Raw genomic sequence first — 13,290 nt, 5'->3', positions numbered from 1 at the left:
ATATCAGACTTTAAAACCTCCAAATCCTAGCATTGGTTTAGGCAGAGTGCAAAATGACTGATTAATATCAAGCTGATATGAAATTGGCTGTTATGACTCAAATTGATTAAACTGAGAACATACACATGCATCTACCAGAAAAATGATAGTCCACAAATTATGGGAAGTCCTCAGTACAAGAGGATGGCAACTGGAAGCCGTGGTGCATTATCCTTTCTCTTCCTCTCGACAACCTTCAAACACGATCAACCGCACCATCCTCCTACAACACATCCTTCACTGATTCCAAACCCCTCAATGGCCACCATCTCAGCCTTAATCAGACTAGTCACAACCATTGCGTCCAATTCAACCTTGAGCTGAGTTTTTGACCTCATACACTATCCATCATAAAGATGGTCTACTACCACCTCTGCCATTACTTCTGCCCTTCTTCCACTCAAACCCACACCAATTCCTGCTTGCCCATCACCCCAGTCCTCACTTACATACATTGGCTCCTGGTCCCCCGTGGCCTCAAATTTAAAGTTCTCATCCTTTTGTTTAAATCCCTTCATGGCCTAGCACCTCCCCATCTTTGTAACCTCTTCCCACGCTACAATCCTTTCCCACAAATTCTCCATTTTTCAGACTTCAGTCTCTTGTGCATCCATTCCTAACTTTGACCCATCATTGGATGCCAGGTCTTCAGATGCCTATGCACCAAGCTCTGTATTAATTTCCCTAGACCCTTCCACCTCCCTTACTTTTTTTTTTTAAGGTCCTCCTTTGTCACCCCTGACCCACTTTCAAATTCATCTCTTTGTCAAAGTATTTGGTGGCCCTTCCTAATTTCTCCATCTTTAGTTTGGTCTCCATTTTTTTGATCATGCCTCTGTGAAGCACTTTGGGATTTTTTTCTACATTAAAAGCACTGGATAAATGCAAGTTGATTTGTTGATGCGAAGAGGCTTTGCCACATTCATGGGAAGCACACACATACTTCAGGCTGTCCTAACTCAACTGAGTATTATTGTGGGAGGATGGTAGCAACATGGCATCAGTGTTATTCTGATGACCAAAGCAAAACTATTTTAAAAAAAATTAAGTTCTAGCATACGACTAAATCATAAAATAAGCACACAAATATTAGAATGAAAAGAAGCTATCAATCACCCACTCACCTTTTCATAATCTTCAATGGTGAAGTCTCGGTCTTTCTGTAGGATCTCGTGAAGCCGAGCTTTTACCCGCTGCTGGCAACTATTCAGGGAATCACTGTCACTGTCTAGCAAGCCATTCATGTTAGCACTTTTAACCATCTGTACAAGAATTGGGGTTAGCTCCCCTTCCAGAGCTAGCAATCCCTAGTTGCAAATAGTCAACACCAATTTTAGACATCATTATTTCACAGAAAAATAAATCCATCCCATTTGCTGTTTTTCACGCAGTACACATTTTAAACCATTTACATCAGCAATTTAGAATATTGTTTCTATTACAAATAGAATTTACCATAATTAGCAGAACTAGGCACCACCTGAAATTTGCCTCCTATTTCTGATCAGAGTTGTTTCAACAGTGCACTTTGAGAACATGCGGCTCATATTACTTTACTTTTTTTTTTAAGGACTATGCCAATCAACTAGAAATCTTTATTGACTAAATAACATCACTAATTTTGCCATCATGGCAGATATGGCTACATATTTAATCCGTTCATTCAGATCTTATTCTACAGATGCTCATATAGTTTCAATATAAACACACAATAGAATCAGTCAACTGTGTTCACCCACAATCCAAAACAAAGGCTCTGGGTCAGCAAAGGCCAACTCAGCTTACTGAATAGCCTGCTGACTGACACCACTGGTGCAGAATATTTTGGCACATTTCACTTAACAAAACAGATCTGGTGAAGATTCAGAAAAGTTGACTTCAGTCAACCATTCAAATTTTATTCTCGGAAGGATCAACAACAACCCAACTATACCCACAGTGTACTGTTTTAAATCAGCAATTACAATGGCTATTATACCACCAGTTGTGATCTTTTAATTTGATGTGTACCATGGGCTGACATGGATCTCGTTGAAAACAGAAGAAATCTGTACAAGTCTGATCCCTGGTGTCAGAGAACAATATTAAGAAACATTGATATAATTTGGGTGTTTCAACTTTGAAAGGAGACAGCTGGAGAAAATTATTTTCTTTTGGGGGGCGGGCGGGGAGGGGAAAGAGGGAGAGACAGACAAAAACTGAAACATGACTTCAAGGTATGCCATGAAAGTAGGAGGAGAGCACAGATTCAAATTGGAGATATTTAGGATCTGTGTCAAGAGGTTCTTCTCACAAATTATTATTTGCCCTTCGAATAGACTTCTGTATAGGAGGACGGTGGCAAAATATGCAGTCTTTTGTAGATGCTTTTACCGTACAATGTTAGCATCAGTCAAAGCAGTTTCACTATAATTGTCATTTATAGCCAGAGTATGGGCCTAACCTGACTTCAAGGCAAAGTGCAGTCAGACTCTCTGGAAAACGGAGTCTTGATTGTTTCACTCTAAAGTTGCCTCAGAAACCTAACTCCAGAATTATATGACAAAACTTTAGCAAAGTGCAAAGCAAAACCATTAGGAGGAAAAAAAGGAAGAAACTATAGTTTTTTTCCCAGATGTATGAGTTATAATGGACTGAATGGCCTTCCTCATCTGGATGTATCTTTGAAATCTTGTATAATAATGTTCTATGGATCTCAATAAAATGCCCAGTTTGAACATGACTGACATACCCATCAGATTAAATTATTTCAAAAGCAAAATACTGTAGATGCTGGAAATCTGAAATAAAAACAGAAAATGCTGAAAATACTCAGCAGGTCAGGCAGCATCTGTGGAGAAGAGAAACCAAGTTAACGTTTCAGGTCAATGGTCTGATGAAAGGTCATTGACCTGAAAAGTTAACTCTGTTTCTCTCTCCACAGATGCTGCCTGACCTGCTGAGTATTTCCACATTAAATTATTTGATGAGTTTATAGTAGTAGTATTATTAACACATCAGGTTGGTGAATGGGTTCAAGATCAGAAACGTATTAAAAAGTATTAAGGAAAATATTGTTCTCAGAAATTATTTCTGGAAGACATCAGCCAAACCAAAATAACTTCTTGTACTATCCAGTAATACAGTTTTACATATATTGGTGCGTGAAGGTATAAACACATAATAAAATTCTCGAGATTTCAAACCTTAGCAAAGGCTGCTGCTGTCATCTGAACTCTCCCTTCATCTGATGCATAGATCTTTAGATCATGCCGATACGTACTATGCAAGCGAAGCAAACCACAACCTGGAAATCCTGCATAATCTCCTGAAACAATATATAAAATATGAAATGCAGAAACCAAGGCTGGAAGAATCTAGAAGTGTTAAATATTGAACGCTTTCTAAATATGACCAAAATGTATGACAGAAGAATTAAAAACCCAACACAACCTACTGTACATTATTTAGACCAGCAGACAATATGTATATTACACTAGTTCAGTACTTACCATAAGCTCACATAAAAATTTATTCTATTGATAATGTTGAGTATTTGGCATTTTGTATTTGAAATGGACTGTTGTCAGACAAGTGGGTTAAAACAGCCATTTAATTTCTATAGGTTGCTAACCACGAACTTTAAAGACATTTTTCCACTCCTAAAACAGCAACTTTAGATTTACTGAATGTGAACAAGATATCAACCTTTCACGGGACTGATAAACATTGGGAAGCAGAACTGTGAATTACTTACACTCTTAATGGATCTATCCATCTCGACAATTTTCCTCTAGGAAAGCAGCCCTTTTTTGTTGTTTCCCCACCCCTGTAAAGCACCTTGAGACATTTTCTACATTAAAAGCACTATATTAATGCAAGTTGTTGTGCTGAACATTGGAAGCTTCAATTTTCCTTACTTGTTACAGGATTGAGCAAAAACAGTAAAATAAAAATCTTACATCCTTGCACAATTCCTGTTTGCACCACTTGACTCCCTGGTGTTATATTTTTGTCACACTTTCTGTATGAGTATCACCTATGTAAACTTGCCACTCTTCAATTACACAATCTAGCCACTGGATGGCTCCGTAAGCAAACTTTCAGTGCTGCTTCGCCCAGCTCTGATGCGATCTTGGTTCTTCTCAAAGTGATTTCACCCCTTAGATAAGTTTGCTTGAATCATATGCTGCTTTTATTTTTATTTATTAATAGATTATTTATTTCTTATAGGTGTTAGAAGAATTCAGTTCCAAGATTTAATTTCCTTCTGTAGTCATGGCACCATTCTATGCCAGAACATAAGAACATAAGAAATAGTAGCAGGAGAAGGCCATATGGCACCTCGAGCCTGCTCCACCATTCAATAAGCTCATGGCTGATCTTTGACCTCAACTCCACTTTCCTGCCAGATCCCAAATCCCTTGATTCTCCTGGAGTCCAAAAATCTAGCGATCTCAGCCTTGAAGCTATTCAACAACTCAGCATCCTCAGCCCGTTGGGGTAGAGAATTCCAAAGATTCACAACCCCGTGTGAAGAAATTCCTCCTCATCTCAGTCCTAAATGGCTGACCCCTTATCCTGAGACTATGTCCCCTAGTTCTAGACTCTCCAGCCAGGGGAAACAACCTCTCAGCATCTATCCTGTCAAGCCCTCTCAGAATCTTGTAATATCTATCAAAAGGGAACTGGTTCTATCATACTGGATAAGTACTTGAAAGGAAAAAATTTGCAGGGCTACAGGGATAGGGTGGAGGAGTGGGGCTAGCTGGATTGCTCTTGCATAGAGCCAGCACGGACTCGATGGGCTGAGTGGCCTCCTTCCATGCTGTAACCTATGATTCTATCTTATAAGCCATCAGGCTTCCAGTTACTCCTGCCACCGGGTTGACAGCGGGCCTGTTCTTGGTTGTCACTGTTCCCAGGATTGGACTTGGGGGCAGCTGAGAATGGGCCGACCAGCTGCTTAGCCGTTACCCCATCACTGCTCCCTATGCCCCTCTCTGCACACGTTACCATCAGCCACTCCCTCGGCTATACGGGCCAAAGTTCAGCTTGCCTGCCTGCCTAATCGCTGCTTTGGTCCCGCTCATGTTTGTTCAGGCCTGCTTCCAACCTTCACTACGTTTAAATAAATAGGTACTCAAACTCAGCCCCACACCAGAATTTTAAAATCTCCAGCCTCCAGCCAAACATTTCTTCCTCTTTCCTGCCTTCATCACCTGCATTCCACTCAGGCCAAACATCTTCCCATCTCCTACTCAAGTGTCCCCATCTCCTGTTCCCCTCTTCTGGCCCCTTACCTCCCACCTGCTCCATCTCCTCCGCCCACTCCTTTCCTCTTTCCTCTCTCCTCTTCCTCTCTCTCTCGTCCCCCCTCCCCTCAACCCCTCTTAGGTTTCTGGCGGTCCTGGGTTACCCTCTCTTGCTTGCAGCCTTCATTGCACCATCAACCTCCCTCGTGCTGGGCCCCGCTGTCTCTCCCTGGACAATGCACCTTCTTCAGCCATCATATTTGCCGAGAAACTGGAAACAAACTGTCTCTTAGCCCGGCAGGTACTTTGTAATCCAGCAGACACCCATGATATGCCAATACTGCTGTAGGCACCAGCTGACATTATACAAATTGTCTGGTCCCGGGAAATCCGATGGAGAGGCATCTCGGGTTTTCAAGCCTGAAGTCTTTAAAATTAAGGAGAGTTGACCGCGAAAATAGGGAAAGACCATTTCATCATGTTGGGGAGTCAGTTACAAGTGTCATCAATTTACAATTGTCACTAGAGTGAGGTGAGAAAGGTTAGGAGAAGTTGCACACTGTGTATAGAATGCTTTGCCACAGGTAATAATTAAGACAGAGAACATTGCGGCCCTGAAAATCCTCCCTGACCCATCCCCTGCCAGGCAGCCATCATCAGTGAAGTTTCCATCCTTATGGTAATAGTGGGTGTCCTAGACATGCCCCGTGTGGCATGGGCACCAACCATGGCATGATAATTAAGGAACTTCCCCAGGACCTTCAGTGGAGGTACTAGGTGGGTGCCCCTCAGCACTTATGCAGACATGTACTGCACTGTGGATTTTCAGGGGCTATATCTTTAAAGGGAAGAGTAGACAACATTTAAAACAGGAAGATACAAGGCTATGGGGAGGGAACAAGGCAGTGCTAATAGTTTTGGATTGCTCTAGCAAAAAGCTGGCACAGACATGATGGGCTAAAAGGCCTCCTTCTGTGGTACATACATCTATGGTTCTAGATAATTCAGAATGGAAATAAAATATCTTGCATTTGTATACTTCGCCTCACTAAAAAGAAAACTTCTCAAACACTTTGCAAGCCAAAAAATCTTGACACCGACCAGGAAAATTAGAATGAGTGAGGAGGCAGGAGTGAAATGATGAAACCAAAAGACAAAAAAAAAAGGAGAATTATTAGCTTTTTGAAGACAGGGAGGGAAGCAGCAAGACAGAATTCCGGAAGTCAGGGCTTAGTGACCAAATGATTGCTGTATTTACTCCACTATCAAAAGCCAGAGAACACAACCCGTAATCTGGTGTCAGAGGCCTAGAGTCCAGATAAGGACATATGACTACAGAAGATTGCTCAGGTATGAAGAAGTGTGATCATGGAAAGGTTTGAAGACAAGGACGAGGATCCTGAAGTTGATTTGCTGATTCACAAGAAGCTTGGAATGGAAGGATGGGTGTGCAGGACTCTGCACAGGAGATGATAAGGCCGTGAAATTTTGAATTGGTTGGAGTGAGAACAACAATGGAAAAGTCAATCCTTGAGGTGATGAAGACACTGATTTGGCATTTTATCAGCTGCAGAGGGAATAGGTGTATCTAAGCAAGCAACATTGCAAAGGTGAAAGAAAATGGTCTTGGAAACAAATTTGATATAGGTGTGAAGGAAGCTGAGCTCCATCTTTCTTCAAGTCTCTGCTATTTTTTCTGAAATAAATTTTTGATAGGCCAATATATTAAATGGGACTCATTAGTTACATTCGGAAAAGAATTTGTATCTTGATGCTTAGACTAAAACAATACAGGAATATTGTCTAGAAATGTATACATTTCTGTGATAGTTATCTCTCCCTGGAGGGATGTCATTACCTGTTAATTGCATCATCCTGTGTCTTGGAAATAATGGATGCATGTGAAGCTTGCAGATGCATAATGGCCACTAAGGGTTGTTCCTGGGACCAAGCAATTTGCAACTTGGGTGTTAAAAGAAAACAAAACCCATCCAAATGCTGGAATTCAGCAGTTCACATTCTACCTGCCCAAAAGGTAAAAATTGATTTAAAAGCACGCTTTGCATGCCTAGTGAGAAAAGAAAGCACGTGCATCTATATAGCATTATCACACCTCAGGATGTCCGAAAATGATTTACAACCAATGAATTACTTTTGCAGTGCAGTCACTGTTATGTCGGTAAGCACTTTCATTTGGGGTGTCAAAACCCTGCTTGTAGTTATAAGCGCTGCTGGCTTTCCCGATTTTGCAGTTCCCCTGCTTCAACCACACTGTGGCGTTGTGCAATCCACAGAGTAAAAAGACACCCACATTACATTCAAACTTCAAAAAGGTCTCTAGGATAAGGATAACTGTTAATCCCCATTTACAGTACCCACGGATCTGTTTATGAAAACTGCACTTTGCTGTGAACATGAACAAGGAAAGTTGGGAAATCAGTCTGAATTATGATTTTTTTTTTAAAAAGGGAACGATGATAGTTGTTTTGAAAGTCACAGGGACAGAGCCAGAGCATAAGTAGTTGTTAGTGGTAAATATGTTAGGAAACATAAATGTTTTTCTTGTTGTTTTACCTTGTCCTCCTGGATACATACACCTGAAAGCACGACCTAGCTCTTCAGCTTGGACCCTGCCTGCTGGAGTCAGTTCTCCGCCCCACTTTAATACCAGCAGTAGTGAAGGCTCCTCCTTCTTGTTGTCTGTTAGTAATAGGTAATTTAGAATTATTAGGAGCAAGAAAGAACTTGCATTTATGTAGCACCTTTCACGACCTCAGGACGCCCCAAAGCGCTTTACAGCCAATGAAGTACTTTTGAAGTGTAGCCAATTTGCACACATCAGAGTCCCACAAACAGAAATGAGAAAATGACCAAATAATGTGCTTTTAGTGATGTTGGTTGAAGGATAAATATTGGCCGGGACACCAGGATGAACTACCCTGCTCTTCTTCGAATAGCACATGGGATCTTTTAAGTCCACCTGAGAGGGCAAGCAGAGCCTCAGTTTAATGTCTCATCCAAAAGACGGCACCTCCAACAGTGGAGAACTCCTTCAATACTGCACTGAAGTGTCAGCCTCGATTATGTGCTCAAGTCTCTGGAGTGGGCCTTGAACCCACAACCTTTTGACTCAGAGGCAACAGTGCTACCACTTAGCCAAGGCTTGTGATTTCAAATAAAATTGTTGGACTATAACTTGGTGTTGTAAGATTGTTTACATTAGCCAAGGCTGACACTTAAATTGAAGCCCCTACCATTTGAGCAGCATGTTATACAGTGCTTTTGCAATAGGACAGCACCTGGGAAACAGAATCAGACTACAGGTGGATGAGAATGCACTTACAGTTCTCTCAGCCCATCAGCATCAAAAAATGTACCCTTTCTCTTGAAATTATGGCTTATCTAAATGGCAGAGACTTCAATTTTGCAAAATAAATGTCAGATTGCTAATTATAGATATTCAACCATTAATAAATGCTGCCTTATGCAAACTGTTTCTTTAAATGTGTAGTCAGCAATATAAAGAAATTCACACTCAGTATTTAAACAATGCCAGTTTAAGTACCTTCAGAAATCCAAGAAGAAATAAAGAAAAACAAAAAACAAAAAAAATACACTTAAAAGCCTACCATCTTCTTCACTTGAGGTCTTTGGACATCCAAGAGGCAGGTATGTTAACTGAACTTTACGATTTATTCCAGAAAAATGCCCATACCTGTTAACATATAATTAAAAAATATAGCAAAAAATTTAGTTGATGTCTTGGAAGGCAGCTGAAAAGATTGCATTATACAACAACTTGCATTTATACATCACCTTTAATGTAGGAAAACGTCCAAAGACTCTTCAAAGGAGCGCAATAAGACAGAAATTGACACTGAGCCAAAGAAGACATTGGGACAGGCGACCAAAAGCTCGGTGAAAGAGGTAGGTTTTAAGAAGAGTCTTAAAGAAGAGAGAAGCAGAGAGGTTTAGGGAGGGAATTCCAGAGCTTAAGGCCTAGACAGCTAAAGGCATGGTCACCAAATGTGGGACGACGGAAGTGGAGGATGCACAAAAGGCCAGAGTTGGAGGAATGCAGAGTTCTTGGAGGGGTGTTGGCGTCTGTGCAAGCTTTCAAAGAACTAGCCACTTAGTCCCATTTACCTTTTTAAAGATTTCTGTTTCAAATATGTTTTTCACTTCCTTTTTAAAAGCTATTCTGAATTCCGCTTCCACCATGGTCCCTCGTAAGGTATTCCATGTCCTAGATAAGATTACAACCTGGAATTTCACTCAGTTAACTGAAAGGAAAGTTTATCTTCTTGAGACGTTACAATTGTGGTTGGTCACATCCCACAGAAGATCGAAAGGCAATTGGGTGAAGTCCGTTTTTGAGCACACGGCCTATGTTCCGTATTTTATATTCTCTGATGATATGAAATGGAATTATACTGCACAGAAGACTACCATTCGACCCATTGCGTCTATGTAGCACCCTCAAAGAGATATCCACTTGGTCCCATTCTCCTGCCTTCCCCAATATCGTTTTAAAGTTTTCTTTTTCAAATTGTTATCTATTTTCTTTTTAAAAACTATTCTGATTTCTATTTCCACCACGGTTCCTTGCAGGGTATTCCATGTCCTAACAATCCTTCAGTGGATCTCCCATGGCAATGCTCATAGTAAGGCAGCATCAAAAAATATAATCTACATATATTTATTCCAATGTTAATAGTATTATTTATTGAACGCCCATAGTTCTTTAAAATTTCAAATACATCTTCCTGTAACTGTCTGCTTGTGTACTCAGTTCTTTCCGTATCCCTGCCCGTTTGTTTTTCAAGTTTTGTTCTGAACTCTTTCCCGCTCTGTGTGCCTCTTGCACACTTGCTCTAGTTGTTGACACTGCAGTTAGTTGTTATGTTTTTTGCCACTTTCTCTTCTCGTCTCTCTGCACATCTCTCCTTTTATCTTGTAACTATTTCACCTGTTCATTTCCATTCTCCATATGCCTAACACATATTACTTCACTGAATTACACAAGTACCATTTACCTTTTTGTTGAGATTGAACTGTTTCTAAACTACAAATGGTTAGTTTTGACTTCAATCATTAAAAAAATTCCAGTTTTATTCCCTCCCCTCAAAAGAGATGTTTGTATCGAGCTTTTTTTAAAAAAATGAGCAGCAACTAGCCATTGAGAGTGTAGCGTGACTTCTTGTTTGAGCCCCGTATCTGGTCCAGTTTCAGCAGAAGATAACAGCCTTCGTGTAGATTCTGGGAGCTGCAGTCTACTGGAAATACAGAGCATCATTGGTACATTCTTAGTTGACTAATTAGGCTTCCATTTCAACGGAGAATACATTGAAAACTTTGGGAATGTAGCAGATTTCAAGTCCCAGAGAGAAGACACAAAGAAAGTGCAAAAAGGGAATATGGAAAAAAAACTTGCAAGAGATATCAAAGCTAACAGCAAATGTTTTTATAAATATATTGAGAAAGATAATGGTAAAGTGGAATCTGGGCCCTATAAAGACAAGCAGGCAAGTCTATAATGGACAATAAGGAAATGACAGACTTGTTAAATGTGTACTTTGTATCCATTTTCACATTAGAGGAAGAGAACAAAACACTAGCAGTCCAAGAAAACCTAAACGTAAGTCAAGGGGAAGAACTTAGCGGACTTAGTAAGTAAAAAGATGGTAATGGAGAAAATAATAGGACTTGAGATAGACAAATCTCCAGGATCTGGTGGTTTCCACCCAGAGTGTTAAAAGAAATTGGTGAGTTAATTGAAGATGCATTAGTCGTAATTTTCCAAAGCTCTCCAGATTCAGGGATTGTACATTTGGATTGGAAATTTGCAAATGTCACTTCATTATTTAAGAAGGGAGGGAGAAAGCAGATAACTGTAGACCAGTTTAACATCAGTTGTGCGGAAGTTACTGGGATCTAACTTCAGGGACAGATTGACTGAAAACTTGGACAAGTATGAGCTGATCAAAGAGTGTCAGCACGGATTTGTGAAGTGTAGTTCATGTCTGACTAACCTAGTTGAATTTTTGAGGCAGTCACTAGCATGGTGGATAGGCGAGTGACTCTGGATGTTTTCTGTATGGACTTCCAGAAGGCTATTTGATAAGATTCCACAAAAGAGATTAGCAGCAAAAATATGAGCACACTAAATTGGAGGTAGTCTTGTGACATAGGTTGGTAATTGTTTGGGAGGTATGAGACAGAGAGTAGGGATAAAGGGGACATTCTCTGATTGGCAGGATGTGACAGGTAATGTTCCCCAGGGATCTGTACGGGGGCCTCAGCTTTTCACCATATATATTAATAACTTGGATGAAGGAATAGAGAGTCGTATATCCAAGTTTGCAGATGACACTAAGTTAGGAGGCGCAGCAGGTTGTGTAGATGGTAGCAGGGTACAGATAGACTAAGGTGAGTGGGCAAAACTATGGCAGATGAAGTGCCATGTTCTAAGTGTAAGGTCATCCACTTTGGACCAAGAAAGACAAATCGGAATATTTTCATAATTGTGAGAGACGAGGAGCTGTGGAGGAGCAAAAGGATTTGGGTGTCCATATGCACAGATCACTAAAAGCTAGTGCACAGGTACAAAAAGGTCAATAGAATGTTGGCCTTTACCTCAAAGGGGTTGTAATACAAAAGTGAGGAAGTAATGCTTCAGTTTTACAAAGCTTTGGTCAGACACCATCTGTAGTACTGCATTCAGTTTTGGGCACTGAACCTCAGGAAAAATATACTGGCCTTCGAGGGAGTACAGCACAGATTCACCAGAACAATACCAGGCCTTAAAGGGTTAAATTATGAGGACAGGTTACATACACATAGAAACATAGAAAATAGGAGCAGGAGTAGGCCATTTGGCCCTTCGAGCCTGCTCCGCCATTCAATGTAATCATGATGTGGAGATGCCGGTGATGGACTGGGGTTGACAATTGTAAACAATTTTACAACACCAAGTTATAGTCCAGCAATTTTATTTTAAATTCACAAGCTTTCGGAGATTTTCTCCTTCCTCAGGCAAATGTTTCAAGAGCTCCTTGAAGCCTACGCATTTATACATATTGAACAATACATGGTGTTTACAGACTGCCCCTTGCCAAGGCAATCACCGTGTTCAGACAGAGAGGTGTCACCTGCAGAACCCCCGAATACACATTCAACAAAAAAACAAACAGGGAAAAAAAACAGAGAAAAAAAACACAGAGAGAGGCAGAAACATCCGGAAGGCAGAGAGAGCCAGCAAATGACCCATTATATTAAAAACAGATAACATTTGTTCGCTGGTGGGGTAACGTGTAGCGTGACATGAACCCAAGATCCCGGTTGAGGCCGTCCTCATGGGTGCGGAACTTGGCTATCAATTTCTGCTCGACGATTTTGCGTTGTCGTGTGTCTCGAAGGCCGCCTTGGAGTACGCTTACCCGAAGGTCGGTGGATGAATGTCCATGACTGCTGAAGTGTTCCCCGACTGGGAGGGAACCCTCCTGTTTGGCGATTGTTGCGCGGTGTCCGTTCATCCGTTGTCGCAGCGTCTGCATGGTCTCGCCAATGTACCATGCTCTGGGGCATCCTTTCCTGCAACGTATGAGGTAGACAACGTTGGCCGAGTCACAGGAGTATGAACCATGCACCTGGTGGGTGGTGTCATCTCGTGTGATGGTGGTATCTGTGTCGATGATCTGGCATGTCTTGCAGAGGTTACCGTGGCAGGGTTGTGTGGTGTCGTGGACGCTGTTCTCTTGAAAGCTAGGTAGTTTGCTGCGAACGATGGTCTGTTTGAGGTTGGGTGGCTGTTTAAAGGCGAGTAGTGGAGGTGTGGGGATGGCCATAGCGAGGTGTTTGTCCTCATTGATGACATGTTGAAGGCTGCGGAGAACATGGCGTAGTTTCTCCGCTCCGGGGAAGTACTGGACGACAAAGGGTACTCTGTTGGTTGCGTCCCGTGTTAGTCTCCTGAGGAGGTCTATGCGATTTTTTGCTGTGGCCCGTCGGAACTGTC

The 13,290-nt window shown here is 41.3% G+C and overlaps 1 protein-coding gene across 1 annotated transcript in view; it reads right to left on the bottom strand.

Annotated features, from left to right (window-relative positions):
* The window catches only part of ppip5k2 (diphosphoinositol pentakisphosphate kinase 2), a 159,086-nt gene that overhangs the window by 78,609 nt on the left and 67,187 nt on the right, over positions 1–13,290 (bottom strand). The window contains exons 14-17 of the mRNA XM_067982914.1: positions 8,903–8,988; positions 7,848–7,973; positions 3,225–3,346; positions 1,164–1,346 (exon numbers count right to left, since the gene is read on the bottom strand). Of these exons, the coding sequence (XP_067839015.1) occupies positions 1,164–1,346; positions 3,225–3,346; positions 7,848–7,973; positions 8,903–8,988 (517 nt within the window). The remainder of the gene's footprint in view (positions 1–1,163; positions 1,347–3,224; positions 3,347–7,847; positions 7,974–8,902; positions 8,989–13,290) is intronic.

This window comes from Heptranchias perlo, chromosome 4 (assembly GCF_035084215.1).
Source record: "Heptranchias perlo isolate sHepPer1 chromosome 4, sHepPer1.hap1, whole genome shotgun sequence".
In the NCBI taxonomy this organism is placed as follows: domain Eukaryota; kingdom Metazoa; phylum Chordata; class Chondrichthyes; order Hexanchiformes; family Hexanchidae; genus Heptranchias; species Heptranchias perlo.
Note: the sequence above shows the minus strand (reverse complement) of the source record. Positions and strands in the feature narration are given on the sequence as shown.